Source organism: Emericellopsis cladophorae (genome assembly GCF_022114955.1).
Source record: "Emericellopsis cladophorae strain MUM 19.33 chromosome Unknown NODE_129_length_19244_cov_117_579851, whole genome shotgun sequence".
Taxonomy (NCBI): domain Eukaryota; kingdom Fungi; phylum Ascomycota; class Sordariomycetes; order Hypocreales; family Bionectriaceae; genus Emericellopsis; species Emericellopsis cladophorae.
The window spans coordinates 1-19,167 of record NW_026251054.1 but is presented as its reverse complement, the minus strand read 5'-3'; the positions used below and the strand labels follow the sequence as shown (position 1 = coordinate 19,167).

Below are 19,167 nucleotides of genomic sequence, written 5' to 3'. Positions count from 1 at the left end.
AGCCAAGGCAACAAAGCCAAGGCAACAAAGCCAAGGCAACAAAGCCAAGGCAACAAAGCCAAGGCAACAAAGCCAAGTAGTGCGGTGCTAAGGAGCATCTTGACGTTCGGAGACGGTGTGAATAGTCTTTTTGAGGACTGCAGGCGTATGGGATGCTTTGATGCCGGGTTGCTTGTTGAAGATGAAGATATCAACCAATGCCTGTACCAAAGTCGGGGGCCTGATGGCGCCATAGCAACCGAAGGCGGTCCAGTCATTCAGTCACCGGCATCTTATTGTCATATCAGGACCATTGCACAATAGCAAGCGCGGACACGGTGAAGAAAAAGAAGTGATTGGCCTGAAGGTGGCTGCATCTATGGCTGGCTGCCACTTGCTCTCTCCAGTCGGTTCAGTCCTTGTGATGATGTGGACGTAGGAAGGTGCTAGGCATCTGTCAATACCCAGACGTTTGGGCTAAGGCAAGCGGCAGGACCAAGCATTGAGACAGCTCTCTGCATGTGCAGAGCCAGTCATTTCTGAGACCTAGCCCAGCTGTTTCGCTACTTACTAGGTAAGGTACCGTAAGTATGCTACCTTGAAAGAGGTTCTCTTGCAATGGAAAATATCAAGACACACCAGAGGAAGCAACACATCTTGCCCTTGCAATAATGAGGCCTACCGTATTTGCTTAGAACATGAAGGGTGTCGGCTAGTCATGTCTCTAGCCGCGATGAATGCAACCATAAAGTTCTGCAAGTTGATGCGTTGGCAATCATCGACTCGGAACTTCGGATACTGGCTAACAAGTTCTAATTGCCGCGTCGCATCGGTGATGCGCGAATAGATATACTGCCGTCAATCAGTGTTTGGCTGCACACCGATTCACGAGACCTCGATAGCGGTTACGACTGACTGGACCCGGGCTAACAAAGGACTGGAGGTCTTGACGCGGGAGTTGGCTTGACTGAGGACTCGCCTTAGGCTTGAACCCTGAATGACGCACCTAGCGGCTTATCGGGGCCCGTCTGACCTTGCTCGTCCCTCACCACTCACGATAAGAGGTCTAGCGGGCGCGATAAGCGCCACGCGGCAGTGCTGACCGAGTCTGATAGCTTTTCCCAAGCCTCAGGACGACAAGCTGGGGCCGAAGGATCCACGATGACCTCATTTCGTCGGCTGTGAGCTACTGACTGATTCCCTCCATGGCTCCGTCAGTGCACCGTCAGTGCACACGAGCCCACACCGGTGCCAGACGCCTGGATGTATCTTAAGACCCTCTCTGCGTACGTAGTCGTCTTCTCAACGAGCTGATCCTCGCCCACTGAGTCGAATGGCTCTACATCTGCATTTCGTCAGGGTAACTTACTCGTCACCAACTAACATTGCGAATCTACTGATAAGCGATCGAATCGACTTCAAGACCTGCATGTGGGCTTGGCAACCCACACAAGCTTGCATTTGAGATATCCGACAGCGCAGACGAGACTAAGGTAGTCTAATATACGTCAGCCGAGCCGTCTGCCAATTACATTTGGAGTTCAGACCAATTGCAACGGCCCGCCCACTCACATACGGGGACAGCCTCAAGAACTACACTGCAGCCTCCACAGGCGGCAGAAGAGCCGGCAGAAAGAGTCCAGTCTTGTCCCGTTTGCGACCGCCAGTCGAGGGGGCTGCCACGCTTGGCGGCGACTGCTACATAGGACCTGGAATCGCCAGGTACCACAATCAAACAGACGTGCACTCCTGGGAAGCCTTGATCATCCAATCGCAAATCTTGTGCCAGCTGGCCACCATGTTGACCGAACAGCAACATGTCTCCGTCGAGAAGCCTGGTGTACTCAAAAGACTGGTTGGGCGTGCTCGCAGCAAGTCTGATCTATCACGCAAGGAAAGTGTCAGCAGTATCGCCTCCAATGCCAGTGATCTCTCGCGCTCGACCACAGGTGGCTCCGTCGCTTCCACGACGGAACGCAGTCGTGGCCGCGTGCCCTCATTCAAGACGCCGTCATTCAAAGCCGGATCTTCGAGCAACTCATCCGCGTCTCCTCCAGCTCACAAAAAACTCTCAGTGCCGTCAGCGCGTCCACACCCCGAGGCTGGTCTGTCGCGCGATCTCTGGGACGAGGCATACGACGCCTTGCGGCTTGATCCCAGTACTGCATCTTTGGTAGTGACGTACGAGAGCATTATATCTCAAGAGCTACCCGAAGATGTGAAGTCAGTGGTACGTGGGACATTGTCCCCTTCAGATGGCAACACGGATCGCAGACTCGATCTGATGACCGCAATTGCAACGGCAGGTCTAAGCAAACGCCGCGGTAGCAAGAGCAGCGAAGTGGATGACTCGACGCCACGGACCTTGGAACACACCAAGCGTATAGTGGAGAGCCAACTTGACGACTTCCCGTCCACGGCCCTTGCCTGGGCTGGCTTGTGCACCTTGACACCTGTAAGTGCCGTGCCCTCATTGTCCCTTCCGGGTGCTCATCAGTCAATGCAGCTTCTTCTTGACCCAATTCTTGGCCATGCCCAGTTTCAGCGAGGGATGGTCCATATCATTGGGCGCATCCCTTGGTATATGCATCTCACTCACCTTATGCAATGCCCTTCATGGGTCGACGCGGGTGACTTTGAGGCGCGGCAACACGATTTTGCCAAGCGTCGGGAACGCTCGCGGGACGCAATCACAAAGATGTACAGAAGAGTCTTGGAGTTCGAAATGAACTGCGTGTGTGCCGCGGCCAGTGCTTGGAACTCGGTTGCTAAACACGCTGTCCGATGGAAGACCATTGACAAGATGGTGGACGGGATATTTGAGAGCGATGAGACGGCCAGGGAGTTACTGAATGAACTCGTTGTTGAGGGCCCCCGGCGAGAAAAGATGGCAACGCGGGACGTTGACCTTGACGTTGATGCTCTGGACAAGCTACGGCAGCAGGAAGTGGATGACTTGAAGATACCGGAGGACCGACCACTGTGAAAATCTGCGTGTTGACCTTGTTTTTTTTTTGAGCTTAACCTCACGGAGCATTAGATTTACAACATGCATTTCCCAAAGTAGTCCCTGATAGAGACCATACGCTCGTATTGCGATTGACTCCAGATTCGACAATCGCACGCGAAGAATACCCCATGTTTTCAAGATAGGCCGTGAGATGTAACAATGTGTAGGTGAACATCTTATATACGAAATGTAGCAAGAGTATTGGCTGGCTCTCGCCATGATCATGTACTGATGGGGGGCGCTCCAATCCAGGTATCGTCAGACAAACAACCTGCCTGACGAGAGCATCCGGAACTTGAAATGGCACAGTACTACGTTTCAATGTTCCAGGTACGAAGAAACCTTCGCTTCATGTTTCTCGCAGATCTTCGATCTGGGAAATTTGGTGCCAATTTCAGAACCAGTTGAGGCTTAAAGAAACCGTGTTTAGACGCGGTTGCAGGAACTGGTTCAGGCGTCTTTGGCCTAGGTACTGTGTGCTCAATGCGGCAATGGCAGAGCCAAGGTGTTTCCTGCGGCCAGCATGCGCGCGGTAACGCGCCTTGAGGTTTGCTCTATACCTTAGTAGAAGGTCGAACTGGCGTGGGCTTATCCGTAGATCTAGCCTCCAAGCAGGCGCTTGCTTTTTGGTGCATACCTGCGTTAAAGCAATATCTTTTACGTGTACGAACCTTTTTATGCTTCTATCAGGGATGGTACACTACAGGCTCACCTCTTCGCTTGCAGGGGTGGACCAAAGTGCCTGCGTCGGACCGTCGTCAGTCCAAGCGCGTGCGAGCGCGTCTGTGGATCTTTCGACATTTGAAGCTTTGATTCAATCGCGCACAGCAATTTCCATCGACTCGCCTGGACGACTCTGGATCTGGCGACTCCGGCCCCTCCACAGCGCTTTTACTGTCAACATTAGACTGCCGTTGCACAGATACCGGCGCAATGCGCCTCATCAAGCCTGCATGGCTGAGCCATAGCGGCGAACAGAAGGACTTCGAGGTATACAGCCTCGACGTGTCTCCCGATGGGACTCGATTGGCAACGGCTGGAGGCGACGGACACGTGAGGGTCTGGTCAACCGATGCCATCTACCATTCCGATCACCGAAACTACACCAAGCCGCGACAGCTATGCCACATGAGCCACCACCTGGGCACAATCCACTCTGTGCGCTTCTCCCCGAATGGCCGCTACCTCGCGAGCGGCGCCGACGACAAAATCATTTGCGTATACCACCTCGATAAAAGTCCCGCGACGACAGCTTTCGGAAGTAACGAGCCGCCGCCGGTCGAGAACTGGAAAACGTACAAGCGATTGATTGGCCATGACAATGATGTGCAGGATCTTGCGTGGTCCTACGACTCGTCCATCCTGGTTTCGGTCGGGTTGGACTCCAAAGTCGTCATCTGGTCAGGATATACCTTTGAGAAACTGAGGGTCTTGTCTGTGCACAACAGTCAAGTCAAAGGCGTCACGTTCGATCCGGCCAACAAGTTCTTCGCGACCGCGAGCGACGACCGGACCATCAAGATCTTCCGCTTTACACCCCCAGGTCCCAATGCTACAGCCACGGATATGGTTAACAACTTTGTTCTCGAGACGAGCATATCTTCCCCTTTCAAGAGTTCGCCCCTCACAACGTACTTCAGGCGGTGCTCCTGGTCACCCGATGGCAATCACATCGCGGCGGCCAACGCTGTCAACGGGCCGGTCAATTCTGTCGCCATCATCGAGCGCACGCGCTGGGACAGTGAGATCAATCTGATTGGACACGAAGGCCCGACAGAAGTCTGTCTGTTTTCGCCTCGATTGTTCCATACAGTTGACCCAGAAGATCGTTCAAAAAGTGAGGCAGAGAAAGCAGCGCTTGTAACCGTCATTGCTTCCGCTGGACAAGACAATACCCTGAGCATCTGGAACACAAATACCTCTAGACCCGTAACCGTGCTGGGAGATTTGGCAGGCAAGGCAATCACGGACCTGGCATGGTCCCCTGATGGTCAAACGCTATTCGCTGCATCGCTGGACGGAAGCATTGTTGTGACCCAGTTTCTACGTGGAGAGTTGGGATGGGTCGCTCGACCGGAGGAGAACGACCGTGCGCTATCCAAATATGGGGTGTCCAGGAAAGGCATGGGTATCGCGGAGGATGTGCAAGGGTTGGCTTTGGAGAACCACAGCAAGGAAGGCGAGTCCAGAGCCGTGGAGAACAGAATGGGTGCTCTCATGGGAGACGACAACTCTTCATCCGCTGAAGCCATCCCGACGACCAATGGTGGGAAGTCTATACCAACCCCAGCCACTAATGGGGAGGCAGCCCCTGAAAAGTCAGCAGATCCCGCAGAACCAACAAAACCAGCGAGCGAGACAGAAACCAAGGTCAAGGAGATGAAATCGCGGGTGACAGTTGGGAAGGACGGCAAGAAACGCGTGGCGCCAATGTTGGTGTCGTCGTCCGGAACAGGGCAATCGTCACTCCCACAGACGCAACTAGTTGGTGCAATCACGACGTCAAGAGGAAATCGCGACGACGCGCCGCAGACAACGCTTGATCTTTCACGGCCCTTTGACGGTTTGCCTAAAGGAGGCATCGCTACGCTGTTGCTGGGAAACAAACGGAAGTCCGTTGCAACAGGCGAAGAAGAGGGCGATGAGCCAGCAACAAAGCGGCTTCAGAACGGGGCTGCACAGATCGTGACAAACGGCCCCGACGGGACGGTTGAGCCAGCGTCTCTCACTCCGACACAACATGGCGTTGTCCCCACGCCCGAGTTTCTGCGGCCGGCCATACTAAGCCCGATGATATCAGTGGCCCAAACGCGGCTGGCTGTGCCCAAAATACGATCACATATCCTACGCCCATTGGAAAAGGGGACACTCAAAGAAGAGTCAACCTCGGAAGAAGCGTCAAAGGTTCCAGAGAACCTCATTCTCGAGGCGAAGAATGACCCAAGTCCCAAGGATCCCTCGCATGTCGTGGTGACTAAGAGGGGGGTCATCGTGTGGCAAGAGTTTCTACCAAGAGCAGTCATCCTAGTGGCCGCAAACAAGAACTTTTGGGTGGTAGCTTGTGAGGATGGGTCGATACACACATGGACCCCTGCGGGTCGGCGGCTGTTGAATCCAATGATCCTCGAAGCCCAGCCAGTCGTTTTGGAGTGCCGCGATCAATGGCTTCTCTGCATAACTTCAGTCGGACAGGCTCACGTATGGGACCTCAAGGCACAGTCGTCGCCGCATCCGCCTGTCTCGCTTGCACCTATCCTGGACATTGCTTCGACATCGCTCAACCAACATTCAGCAACTCCGGGACCTGGTGTTACGTCGGCGCACCTCAACTCTACTGGACACATCGTTGTCACGTTGACCAACGGTGACGGTTTTTATTATGCCCGAGACATGTACACTTGGCAACGACTGAGCGAATCATGGTGGGCGGTCGGTTCACAGTACTGGAACTCGAATGATTCGTCGATATCGGCATTGCAATCCACAGCAGTGGGCAGCAAATCGAAAGAGGACAAGGACAAGGACAAGGGCGAAGAGGGCGCTGTGAGCGTGTCGTCTGGCGTGATCCCGCACCTCGAGCGTCATACCACTAATGAGTTCCTGCTCAAGGGGCGCGCCTATGCTCTCCAGCGCATCATTAAGAACGTCATACAGCGCCGAGATGCTGAGGGCTTGGAGAGCAGTGTCAGCGTGGCGCACTTGGAGAACCGCATTGCGGGAGCTCTTCAGCTGGGGTCCAAGGACGAGTTCAAGCTATACTTGTATATGTACGCGAAACGACTAGGCGCTGAAGGGTCTAAGTTGAAGGTTGAGGAGCTTCTGAGCAATCTGATTGGAGGATTAATGAAAAGTAAGACGGATGACAAGGGTGGTCGCGGTTGGTATAGCACCGAAAAGGAGATCTGTGGATGGAATCGGGAGGATTTGCTGAAAGATGTGGTCATGATTCTTGGTAAGTGCAAAGCGCATACGACGTCGAAAAGGGAGAGCTAACGGAATCCGCGTAGGGAAATATCGAGAACTGCAGCGCCTGACAGTGCAGTACGCCCGATATCTGGATCTGGATCTAGAGGAGGCATCCGTCGATGCCGAGTCCATGGACGTGGAGTAGACCAAGCGTTCAGGGCGTACTTCTACAGAGTGCGTCTTCCTGTAGCCTTTTACAGCGTGGCCCATGAGGTCAGCAAAGCGATTCATGAACATGATGCTGCTTGTTTTCGGCCTGGTGGCGTTCGGAGTTGGGTCAACTTTCCATCATGTGGGATGATTGAGAGGTTTTGGTAATCTTTGAGGTTCAGACTTGTCTGTTGGGGACCCGTCATCCACAGGCTTGATTCCATGTAACCTGTTTTTTGTTTTGACTACTTCCTTATTTGTCCCTTCATTTAGGAGTTACGTTGCCTCGGCTTGCGACGGGATAAATAGTTCATCACACGACTAAATCACGCCAGCACTGGCGCTCTGCTATGGTGAACTAGCCTTGGCCTTGCATGTTCCACTTGTACAACGCCTCGAGGAATCCGACGGGCTCGAACATTTGCTCGACCGATGCAAGTGTTTATGCACAACGTTTGAAAGGCATTCTTGCAAACGCAGCTACCGGACGCCCCTTTTGTACACAGCTGCCGGTTTCTAAGCCTATGATGTGGGCGTCCACACCAACAAAGGACCGTTGGCAAATATCGTCGCGCCAGACCAGTCGGCTACAGCCTGCAGTTCCGCGATGTGATACAGTGCTATGCTGTGTAAGTCAGGCTGGAACTGGCGTGGCAAGATGTGCAGCAGGCAGTCCAGCAGTAGGCAGTCCAGTCATCGTGCCCAATTTTTGGTTGCCTTTTTCCCCCTTCTCGTCCAAACGTTGCCTCTCGCCTTCTTTCATGGACCAGCCTCGACCGGTCAGCGCCAGGTCACGTAGGCAACCTCCACCGTTCAGAGTATTCAAGTTGTTCGTAGCCTCCAATAGGGGGGAAACCCTTATCATTTGCACCCTTTACAGTCAAAGCACTCAAATTTCCACGTTGTGTTACAAAAAGTACCGTCGTAGCTGATAGCAGGAGGCCAGTCGAAAGAGGGGAGGCACACGCAAATTCCAGACGAAAGTCGGGGCGAAGCATTGACTGGCACAACCCTCAGCGTGACCTCACCTTTCCCTGGGTGGTCGTAACAAATGAAAACAACCCCCCCTCATCTCTGCGTCCTTGATCTGCTGTTCCCTCTTCTCGCATCTGAGTAACCTTCGTCTTTTATTCCACACGTCAACAACTGCTGCAGGCACCGATCTATGGCCATCGTAATGATTGCTACTCTCTATTCACTCTCAACCTCTTGAACTCTCTTTCCTCAAGATCTGCCGCTTCGAAACCATTCACTGCACCCGACTAACCGCTCACTACTTACTGACGATCGCCTTTCATTCCGCATCCAACCCGGCACTCCGGCTCATTATTGAATTGTCAGCAAGACTCTCAACTTCAGATCTTCCTCTAGCTCGCCCACTTGAGGTAGTCTGTCTTCCCAAAGTCGCGCCACGCCTCGTCTGTCTTTCAGCATGAGGTTAGCAACACCTTTTGCCCTCTCTCAGACCTTGCTTTTGGTATCGGCTGCTATTCTGTCCAGCTCCAGAGGCATCAAAGCTTGCAACAACTGGAAGGCGAGTCCTGTCCAAGCCAAGTTGGAGGATACGTCTCTTCGCGCTGCCATCATCGCCCTCATAGACGAACCAGACCTTCCACGCATCATCGACACTGTCGTACAGCTGGAACGCTCGTTCAACGAGGAATACGAGTACGACTGGATTTTCTTCAGCTCTACGGATCTGAGCGAGACTTTCCGCCGCCAGACGTCTAATGCCACCAAGTTCACCTGCTTGTATGAGATCATCTCCAATGAGCACTGGCGACGCGCCAGCTCGGCTGTCTCTGCGTAGGACCAGAGCACCGATGAAGAGGCGTCGGTAGCTGCACTACACATGGAGTCTCAACACTGGAATCCAGCATTTCTTCTTCGTGAGCAGCGAATGAGGGACTATGACTGGTTCTTGAGAGTTGAGCCTGGTGTAAGTCCAGCCTCAACTATCAGTGCATAATGTGCTAACCATGATTAAAGGCACAGTTTCCCCGCCCCATCGGCTTCGATGTCTTCCGTTTCATGCGCGACAACGGCATTGCGTACGGTTTCACGGAGTCGGCGTTCAACTACAGCAGCCTGGAGACTCTCTCGCCGCAGATCAGAGCTTTCATGGAGAACAACCCACACCTGCTTCACCAAGACGCCGATCTCGGCTGGCTCCTGAACACCGCAACGAGGTCTGCAGCTGCGGAGGGCCTGCCCGAGACACACGGTGAGAACCTTGCCTTGGGCATTGAGGCTGAGTACAAACAGAAGTGCAATCGAAAGTGCTTGAGCAAGGATCCGCCAACGGACTCGTTCGCAGATGCATTCTCCGCTTGGCTGAGCAACCTGTACCCCCCTTCCTTTGAGCTCGGATCCACTGGTTTCCTCCGCGGTGAAAGTCATCAGGCACTAATGAGCCACCTTGAGAAACTCGATGCGGTGTTACAGTACAGCCCAGTTCGTGACGTACCGATCCTCACCTTGAGCGCAAGCATGTTTCTGCCCAAACAAAGCGTGTGGAACTTTCGCACGAAGCTGACAGGCTACGTAGCTGCGAGACCAACGCCGACACCTGCACCACTCCTGGCGGTGGACAACCGGGATACGGTCCCATTCGACGGGCACGAATTGGCACAAGCTGCCATGCTGGAGCAACATGAGCTTTGGGACCAAATGGCTGTTGACGTGACCAGGCACTCACTTTCGCCAGGGCTGATATCGGGGAACACAGTTGTGAATGACCGGACGTTCCGGTTTTCGCTCATGATGGGAGAGGCCTTCGTGCTACAGGAAAGTGGCGCCGAGAAATGAAGCAACTGGTGGTGCCATCGACAAGTAGGAAAGGGGGGCGAAATGGTATGGTTTCTACAAGGGCATGCCGCCGCTGAATGGGCGAAATCTTTAGGCCATTGTCAGTGCAAATACTTCCGGCACTAACCTGACGTCCTCAAATCAGAATTATGTTGTTTTCACACCGAGCAAGCGCGTGCGTGCTGGCGCTTTCGGGGCGCACCACGTTCAACTGTATGGTAACTACTGCTGATGAGTCACACTGCCTTGCGTTGCTCCTTGTCTCGCCACTGTGTGAGATATGACGGGTTTTTGTCTCCTGAGATCGCACCAACTTCAGGTTTGTGGAAGGCTTCCTTGCCCAGATGCAACGTGTGGGATGTTTACGCGGGAACTTGACTTGTGGAGAGCAAGGACTGAAACGTGGAGGATCTGCAACGAAGGGCTGCGTGAGCCCACAGCTGGCTGGGGTTTTGATGGCCAGCAGTTCCGGACTTGACAAAGGGCCACTCATGTTGCCTAGAAAAGCTAGACCTGATCAGGGGGCCAGTCAAATAAATAGTGTATGAAGTGATCGCACTCTCGAGACGCCTACTAATTAGTATCCCACGGGATGAAGGTTCAGGCCACAAGACAATTCGAAAGTGTTGACTTGTTTGCTCCCATGGGTATCTAGTGTCTGCTTTCTCGTTATTGCTATCTTCCTCGCCCGAATGCGCAGTACGTACTCCGTACGAAGTAGGGGAATTGCTTGGCGTCTTCAGGCCGGGTAGGTAGTCCAACGGGACTGAGACAGGCTACAGGTGGAGACGGATCATTGATCACGGACAAAGAGCCCTGAGCTTTGCGAATGCTTGCTCGGGTCATTTGCGAATACGACCGGCAGACAGCTACAGTGTAAACTTGAAAATGCGCACATGAGGGTCCGCGAACCAGGAGACGACATGAGCGTCTAGCATGTGGCATGCCCGCGGTATCGATAAATGTACTGTCGTGGCAAACTGGAAGCTGCCCCCTGAAGATGAAGAGCTAAGGCGGTCCTACGGGGGCTTAGTTCGCTTGGCATTCCAAGAGGCGACCACCCACGATCTAAAATCAGACAAACCAAATCCAGCTGGTCGACCGTCAACACACGTTTCTTTCCCTGGCCAGTTTACATCCCTTCCCCTATACTCGTCCCTCTCTAAGCTTGCTTTATTCATTGCTACACTGTCTTTTCCTCGTGCGACTATAGAATAGCGACGTTCCACCCTGATCATCGTCACGCGTCGTGTCGCGCGCTTCTCTCGACACTTTTTTTCCCGCCTCCTTAATCACCCTCGAGCCAAAGGTCCAGTCGTTGCAGTAAGACCGACAGCCGGATACTACTGTACTACACGTTTGGCGGGATCGCGACGCGTAGCATACGGCTTTGATTGACGGACATCTTGGTTCTTGATCGATCTGTCCAGCTCTTGCGCTGGCGCCCTCGCCATGACGTTCCTCACGCCCCTCATCAGGAGGGGCGGCTCCTCTTCGAAGAGAGCTTCCCTAATCACAGCAAGTGTACCCCTTCTTGTCCAGAGCGTGGGCGTCTGAGCTAACTGTTGTCTAGCTGACGGTCCAAAATTCGGCTCTCATACTCATCATGCACTACTCAAGGATCATGCCTTCGTCAGGCGACCATCGATACTTTACCTCGACAGCTGTCTTTCTCAACGAGCTTGTCAAGCTCTCTCTCTCTCTTTGCCTGGCGATCAACGAAACCTCGGAGAGTCTCGCGCCCGACACACCCATTACGACCCTTCTCGAGCAAGTATATAATAGCGTTTTCGGAGGCGACGGGTGGAAACTGGCGATCCCAGCGGCTGGGTATACACTACAGAACCTGCTGCAGTATGTGGCCATCAGCAACCTGGACGCTGTGCAATTCCAGGTGCTCTACCAACTCAAAATTCTCACGACGGCCATCTTCAGCGTGACCCTGCTCCGGAAGCAGCTGGGTACAAAGCGGTGGTTGTCGCTGGTGGTGCTGACGTTGGGGGTTTGCGTGGTCAGCATGCCAACGAACATGACGGGCTCGTTCCTCAGCGACACGAGCGATAGCTTCTTCCCTCGATCGATACACGACATGGGCACCGCCAGCCCCGAGCTCTACGCGCCCAAGAATCTGAGGAAGCGATCAGCTACGTATCAAGGGGTCACTGAGGACCTCGGTCCCCCTGAGCCGACGATGAATTATTCGGCCGGCGTCATTGCTGTGCTTGTGGCGGGTGCTGTGTCGGGTGTCACCGGTGTCTATTTCGAGAAGCTCATCAAGGAAGGCCCGTCGCAGCCGAGCTTGTGGATTCGGAATGTCCAGCTATCGACGTACTCGCTCATCATGGCCTTTTTCATGGGGATCTTGTACCAGGATGGCACTGGCATTCGCGAGCACGGGTTCTTCGAGGGATACAATTGGGTTGTATGGACGGCCGTCGTGCTGCAGGCCGTGGGCGGCATGGTAGCGAGCGTGGTGATTCGTGATGCAGACAACATTGTCAAGAACTTCGCCACAAGCATCAGTATTGTGCTGAGCTTGCTTGTTAGCGTGTTCCTCTTTGACTTTCGATTGACATGGACGGTGAGACGCTCTGAGTTCCAAAATCTACAGAACACTTTGGCTAACGGTGGACTAGTATGTCATTGGAACTGGAATGGTGCTGCTCTCAATGCACCTGTATAGCACGCCCCATCGCCCGATACCAGGTCACCGACCGAAACCCATTCGAATCGTCAGCTTGGAGAAGCCGGCGGTTACGCCTTTGCACACACCTCGCCTTGGGGTACCGTCGCCACACACAGCGTCGCCCCGTATCCGGCCTTTCGACGCCTCAGGAAGGACGCATCTTGATCCTTTTGATATGAAGGGTTTGGGCTCGACATCGAGTCGACCAGAAAGCCCCATGTTGCCGCGCATTCCGAGTCGCAGTGATATCAAACGAGCCGACTGAGTAGTTATAAGACATCTCTCTTCCTCAGCGGGAGTGAGCCCGCCGTCTCATAATATAGAGAGACTGGCGTCGGACATGGAAAAGTACACATTATGAGATACGAAAGCTTGGATCTAACGTAGATGTCGTCATTAATCATGGTACTATGGCACAATACCATACTGTTCGTGCCCCGGCACTCTTCAGATCTATGTCTTTGGCACTTCTGATATATATGGCCCTTTCTTGGGCATCCATTGTGTGGCTCCTTGTCCCTTTTGGTTGATATCGCTATACGCCCCGCGATGAGGTGGCCTCACATGATTACTTCGTTGGCAACGTCCTGCTCAAATAATTAGCGACTATTTCATAGGCACATACCACGGCAAGACTCACCCGCTTCAGCTCTTTGTATGGCAAGCAGACACAATTCTGCACGCGCACCTCGTCGCCAACGCCGCAGTCCTTCCCCAAGATCGTGATGCTCTGTACTTTGACGCCGTTCTTGATAATGCTCGTCGAGTGGCTCCCCACAGGAGTAGGGGTTCCCTCCACGCGCGCCCATGCCCCGACGCGGCTACCCCAGCCAATGATGGAGTACAAGACGCATGCATCGTGCTTGACCTCGCAATCCTCGAGAACAATCGACTCCTTCACGCGCGCACCGGCCCCGATGACCGCGCGAGGCCCGATGGACACGTTGGGCCCTAGCTTGGCGGTGGGGTGGATCTCGGCAGTTGGGTGGATGAAGACAGGCGCGACGAGGTTGGCACTCGGCTGAGCCAGTTCCTCGCTGCCAGCTTGCCATGCGCGTTGCAGGTACAGTGCGTTTGCCGGCACGGCCGAGCCAGCGGTCTTGATCTGTCGCCAAAAGTCTTTGGTCTCGTAGACGAAGAACTGCTTGCTGTCGGCCATGTCACCCAGGATATCCTGCTCCAGGCGAATCACCTGGTTCTTGCGCTCCTCGTCGTCGTCGTCGTTAAGCCCCGACGAAGCAGGGTGGAAGGTCTCAAGGTTGTCGGAAGAAGGGTAGGAAACAAGGCGGGCGGGGCGGTCGGTACGACGCTTGATTGCAGACTTGATGCTGGGAAAGATGGCCTCGGTGGCAAACAGGTAGACACCGCAGTTGATCAGGTTGCTGATGCGGGACTCGGGCTTCTCGACGTAATGCAGGACGCGACGAGTGTGCGCATCCGAGACGATGCAACCAAAGTTTGTGGCAGCATCGTCGCTTACGCGCGTGCCCAAGATGACTGCCTCTGCGTCCTTGTCGTCAAAGAGCTTGAGCATCTCGCCCAGGGGAAAGCTGCAGCAAACGTCGGCATTGAGGACAAAGAGACGGTCTGGGCGCCCCTTGAGGATCGCATCGCGAAAGTGGTACAGGCCGCCAGCGGTGCCGAGAGCCTCGTATTCGCGGAGGTACTTGATCGAAGAGAGGTTAGGGAACTCCTTGGTCGCATCCTTGATGAAATCCCGAAAAACAGTCTCGTCATAGTACCCGATGATGTTGACGTCTTGAATGGAACCAACAGCCGCAACGGCAGCGAGACAGTGCCAGATGATGGGGTGACCGGCGACTTCGAAGAGAGGTTTTGGTACGTCGAGGGAGAGAGGGCGAAAGCGAGTACCGCGCGAGGGGCCGCCAACCTAGATACAATCAGCATTGCTCGCCACGAGCTACCTGTCCGTGCTAACATACGAGGATCACAGCTTTTGTCGAGCCGCCTTTGGAGCGGTGAGCCATTGGTACTTGGAGAGACATGGTGAAACTTGACGCGTGCTTTTAAGGTTTCTGAGGATGAGAAGAAATCAAAAACGCCTTGGTTCTTCGCTTTTTGGAAAATGAAAAGGCGAAAGGGGCCAGCTGGCGTCGTCGAGGGGTCGGTTGGGATGTTGGAGGGGACTGGTCGCATTTGGCATGACAGGGGACGGGCAACGACAGCTGCAAATACGTGGGGCAGCCATTGTGGCCTTACATACTGCTGTGGCGCAAGCTCTCACCAGCCACATTACAGGGGTTGAGTGAGCCCCTTGAGGTCGCACCTCTTGTTTATCTCTTTGGCCTGTGAACGGATGTTAAGCATTCTCAGGCGCATCAGCGTAGTGTGAAGAACCACGCACCTTCTCCTTTGCAAAGCTGCAGTAGGCGTTTTCTGCTGAACTATTTATTCTTTCACGTCGATTATAAAACCCTAGAGACGCCCTGTGTGTCTCAGGTAGTTCCGCACAAATTATACATTAACAGGAGTGATCACCTTGCCGAGCTGCCTCAGAGCTGCAGAATCTGGGGTTTGCTATGCCAGACAGACCCTTCATCTTCAGGCTCACATTCACTTCACCTCAGCACATCATTCACTCAAGCTCCTTCATGCCTTTCGTTTGTTAAATTGATCAGCTTTTCTTTAACAGAGACAAGATAGTTCTTTGCTTTCTCAACTGCAGCACACTTTCCTTTCCGTACCAAACTGAGATTCTACAACAGCAACCTTGATTTCCCTATTTTCCTTGAACCTTTCACTCTCGCTCAACCAACCCTTCTGAAGCACAAAGCACAATACAGTCAGCAGCAATCTGGCTTTATGCCCCAAAATCTGTGTCAGCTTCACTCAACAGCATATGGATAGGGGCCCGATGCTCCTTAGCGATAAGTCTGCCCACACTACTGCAGGCTTGGAGAGTCTACAACATGTCATACGCCGAGTCGTCAAGCTCAGCCAACGGCATCAAATCAGAACCAGGCGTCAGGAATTCGAGCCTCGCAGTGCAGGGATCTACCACCACTGGCAGCTCTCTCAACCATGATGAGGCAACGATTGAGAATGGCAGCACAAACGGCGGATCATTCATGGTGACGGTCGGCACGCCCTTCCGTGTTGGACGATCAGATGCACGTAAGTACTTTGATGAGTCAGGCTGTTTTTTTATTTTCTTTTTTAACAAATGCAAGCAGCACCCCCAAGCGAGCGTACCGATGAGTGCGAGCCAGAGCCTATGCTTAGAGAGCTCAGGATGAGGCCTACCCACGTCAGCATTGACAGTCCAGCTGTCCCCGAGGAAGTTTTCGGCTTTCAGGATTCTTTCCATGGCATCGGCAGAAAGATCAAGGCCCACAATGACACACTCGGCGAGCTACAGGCGCTCGGCGTGTCTCATGACGTGCCGCTGCCTGAGCTCGTGCTAGTCGGCGATCAATCTGCTGGAAAGTCGAGTGTTATGTCCGGGCTGGCAAACCTAGATCTGCCACGGTCTGAGGGTACGTGTACGCGGTGCCCATTGCACATACGCGTGTCCAAGAGCAACGATTGGTCTTGCCGTGTCTCTCTGTCGAAGCAATATCGTTACGATCCCCCAGATACCGCTATTGTCGAAGACGACGTGACGGATGCGAACCCGTTCTTCCCGTGGCGCCGGCTATCGAACGTGCAGATACTGGAGTTCAAGACCGTGCACGATAAGTCGGAAATCGAAAGTCTCCTGCGATGGGCCCAGGTGGCCATACTCAACGATAATCACAGCCACCAGCAGTTCATCCCTGGGTCGGGTGCCATTGCAATGAATGTACCCATTGACCAAGCACAGGCTGAAACGGTGGCCAAGTTCTCACCTAACGTTGTGTTTCTGGAGATCAAGGGACCCGGAATGCCAAACTTGTCCTTCTACGACATGCCAGGTATTTTCCAGAACCCGGCGGATGCGAGTGACCAATACTTGGTCAAAGTTGTTCAGAACCTTTCCAAGTTTTACATCCGTCGCCAGTCCGCCATCATCATCTGTTCTATGCCTATGAACACCGATGCAGAGAACTCGTGCACTTTTGGCTTCATCCGCCAGCTTGATGCCACGCGCCGCACGATTGGTGTGCTCACCAAAGCAGATCTCCTATCGGGTGATGCTGACCGTAGCCAGTGGCTTAGGATCATGAACGGAGAGGCCCACACTGTCGGTCTTGGTTATTTTATCACATCTCGCAAGAATGGGAAGGATCTCGACGAGCTGATTCAGTGGGAGGCCGCCATGTTTGATCATCACACGACTGAGTGGCCTAGTGAATTTCACGTCTTCGCGTCCCGCAGTGGTGTTGAGAAGCTGAAGCACTTCTTGTCGGAGCGCCTTGGGGAGCAGTTTGCCAAAAGCCTGCCCAGTATTGAAGAGAAAGTGCGGGGAAAGCTGGACCGAGTCCTCAGCGAGCTGCGAAGTCTCCCAGACGTGCCCGACAATGTAGAGCTCGAGGTCCAGCGGAGCCTGCAGAAGTTCAGTGACGCTGCGAGGAAGAGTATCGAAGACTTTATGAAACACTTCGACAACGACCCCAAGGAGTTCAGCGAGTGCATCCTGGGCATGTATCCCCGATTCATTCTCAAAGACGTGTCGGATGCCCCTACCTTGGTGATTTCGGACGACGAGGATGATAGCTCTGAGCCTGCCGCTCCGACTCCTACAGGCGCTGGAACACCGTCTCACAAGCGGCATCGCATGGCCCCTCCGGTGACGCCCTCAAAACGCACACGGTTAACTCCGTCGGAAGCACCTAGGTCTGGCAGGTCGTCACATTCCGTCAAGCCCGAAGATTCCGATGGGGCCACCAACGGAAGACCGTCCCGAGCTGAGCACGGATCTCAACCACCCAGGGCTGGCTTGGCAGCCCCAACATCAACATATGCCAGCTTCGCCAAAGTGAATCGCGGATTCAGGACTCTACGCGGGGTACGAAGCGACATAAGGGCGCGCAGCCAGGCTGGCGTGCCAAATCACATACCTCTCGAGGTCAAGGAGGATCTGGCACTTGAGGCTATTGCGCCTTGGGATGGGCCTATGGATGTTTTCCTCAGCCTGACCATAGCGAAGCTTCATAGAGCCTTTAAAGAGGCACTCGAGAGCACCTTTGCCGGACTTCGACAGCGGGTGATCTTTGCCGAGTGCGAGAAACAGGTCGGGACATTCCTAGAAGGTCACAAAAGGACTATCAGGGAGCACATGGTGCAGGTCTACCGGGACGAGAGCTGCAAGCTCATGACCTTTAATAGCGCCACCTTTACTCAGTACGAGACGGAGGAGTTACACCTCCTAGAATGGTTCCGTCACAAGATGCGCATGGAGGCCCAGGGTGTAGCCTCAAAATCTACGGGCAACAAAAACTGGGATAGCATGAGCGAGCAAGAACGACGCACCGAGAGCGAGACGCGCAAAGCCGAGATTGCTAAGATTGGCGTGGACGACTTTGACCGCGAAATCAAGGTGATTGCGTACGTTAGAGGCTACTATCGCCTTGCCGGTCTGCGGTTCGTCGACAGCATCGCTCAGTGCGTGCTGTGTCGGTTGATCCCCAATTTGCAGGAGCAGCTGCCACTGTACCTGAATGAGCGACTCGGGCTGATCGGCCGTGGTGGCCAGGACATCAACGCCATCTACGCGCGCCTTTTGGAGGAGGACCCTGCCATGGCTGCGCGACGCGAGGTGTTGAAGAAAGAAAAGGCCAAGTTTGAGAAGGCCATGGCCAGCATCGAGATGCTGAACAGTGCGGCCGCCGAGGACAGCGAGGGTGGCCTCACGCACGTGTCTGAACACCGCGATGACGACACGGTCATGGGTGATGGCGGTGAAATTGAAGTGTAATGGAAATTTGATGTGCGGATTGACCGGCTTTTGTATCAATATTGGCGGTTCTGTTTGTGTGTCTGGCTGATGCGGAACGCACCACCCGAGGATATTTGCGATTTTGCAGGATTTACAGGGAGACTAGACCATGCTCACGAGGAGTGGTCAGTCCGAACATTGTGCGCAAAGTTTGCTGTGAGCCGATGGCACAGTCTTTCCGAGAAAATACCCAACTGTGGATGGACGGGTACTAGGTACTAGTTTAGACGGCAACGACTCTTTTGTTCTTTGTGATCTTCTCAGTCGGTCCCATTCACTTGCCACGGCTTTTGCTTACAAGACTTGCAGATCAGACAGTCGCGTACGGAGATGCATGGTATCATACTCATTATGAAAGACTGATGCTGCAAAACTACTCTCAGCGCGCGCGCTCCCACCCGCACACCATAGAAATCAAAGTGCGTTGTGTATATACCATCCACCCGACGCAGTCCACGCCACTCCAGCTACAGGAATCCTGGGGGTGCTTAGGACATGCTCTTGTTGTCAAAGCGCTCCTCCTGGTGGTGCAGCTGCATCTCCTTCTCGATCTGCTCAAAGTCAATGTGAACCACGGTGGCGCTGTCGCCGTCAAAGATGCGAGCAATCTCCTCGAGGGTAGGGCCCTTGGTCTCGGGGTAGACAAAGTAGACGAAGATGAGCTCGAGGGCGTCCCAAAGCGTGTAGAAC

General features: G+C 53.9%; 7 protein-coding genes across 7 annotated transcripts; 6 read left to right on the top strand and 1 right to left on the bottom strand.

Moving 5' to 3' along the window:
- Positions 1-1,777: 1,777 nt before the first annotated feature.
- Positions 1,778-2,965, top strand: J7T54_003827 (Glycolipid 2-alpha-mannosyltransferase-like protein; the record flags this gene model as incomplete). Its single annotated transcript, XM_051510585.1, has 3 exons — positions 1,778-2,202; positions 2,254-2,434; positions 2,771-2,965. 3 exons carry the CDS (start codon positions 1,778-1,780, stop codon positions 2,963-2,965), a joined length of 801 nt encoding a protein of 266 aa, XP_051358535.1.
- A 957-nt stretch (positions 2,966-3,922) lies between these two features.
- Positions 3,923-7,100, top strand: J7T54_003826 (protein HIRA/HIR1; the record flags this gene model as incomplete). The annotated part of the gene is made up of 2 exons (XM_051510584.1): positions 3,923-6,941; positions 6,997-7,100. The coding sequence occupies 2 exons, from the start codon at positions 3,923-3,925 to the stop codon at positions 7,098-7,100; spliced, it is 3,123 nt and encodes a 1,040-aa protein (XP_051358534.1).
- Positions 7,101-8,537: 1,437 nt separating this feature from the next.
- J7T54_003825 (uncharacterized protein) lies at positions 8,538-8,915 on the top strand (the record flags this gene model as incomplete). The annotated part of the gene is made up of 2 exons (XM_051510583.1): positions 8,538-8,542; positions 8,606-8,915. The coding sequence occupies 2 exons, from the start codon at positions 8,538-8,540 to the stop codon at positions 8,913-8,915; spliced, it is 315 nt and encodes a 104-aa protein (XP_051358533.1).
- Positions 8,916-9,005: 90 nt separating this feature from the next.
- J7T54_003824 (Glycolipid 2-alpha-mannosyltransferase-like protein) lies at positions 9,006-9,913 on the top strand (the record flags this gene model as incomplete). The annotated part of the gene is made up of 3 exons (XM_051510582.1): positions 9,006-9,044; positions 9,095-9,500; positions 9,654-9,913. 3 exons carry the CDS (start codon positions 9,006-9,008, stop codon positions 9,911-9,913), a joined length of 705 nt encoding a protein of 234 aa, XP_051358532.1.
- Positions 9,914-11,519: 1,606 nt separating this feature from the next.
- Positions 11,520-12,764, top strand: J7T54_003823 (UDP-galactose transporter-like protein; the record flags this gene model as incomplete). The annotated part of the gene is made up of 2 exons (XM_051510581.1): positions 11,520-12,494; positions 12,597-12,764. 2 exons carry the CDS (start codon positions 11,520-11,522, stop codon positions 12,762-12,764), a joined length of 1,143 nt encoding a protein of 380 aa, XP_051358531.1.
- A 395-nt stretch (positions 12,765-13,159) lies between these two features.
- Positions 13,160-14,587, bottom strand: J7T54_003822 (mannose-1-phosphate guanyltransferase-like protein; the record flags this gene model as incomplete). Its single annotated transcript, XM_051510580.1, has 3 exons — positions 13,160-13,186; positions 13,240-14,490; positions 14,543-14,587. 3 exons carry the CDS (start codon positions 14,585-14,587, stop codon positions 13,160-13,162), a joined length of 1,323 nt encoding a protein of 440 aa, XP_051358530.1.
- A 942-nt stretch (positions 14,588-15,529) lies between these two features.
- Positions 15,530-18,456, top strand: J7T54_003821 (Dynamin GTPase effector domain; the record flags this gene model as incomplete). Its single annotated transcript, XM_051510579.1, has 3 exons — positions 15,530-15,734; positions 15,794-16,096; positions 16,196-18,456. 3 exons carry the CDS (start codon positions 15,530-15,532, stop codon positions 18,454-18,456), a joined length of 2,769 nt encoding a protein of 922 aa, XP_051358529.1.
- Between the last annotated feature and the right edge of the window lie 711 nt (positions 18,457-19,167).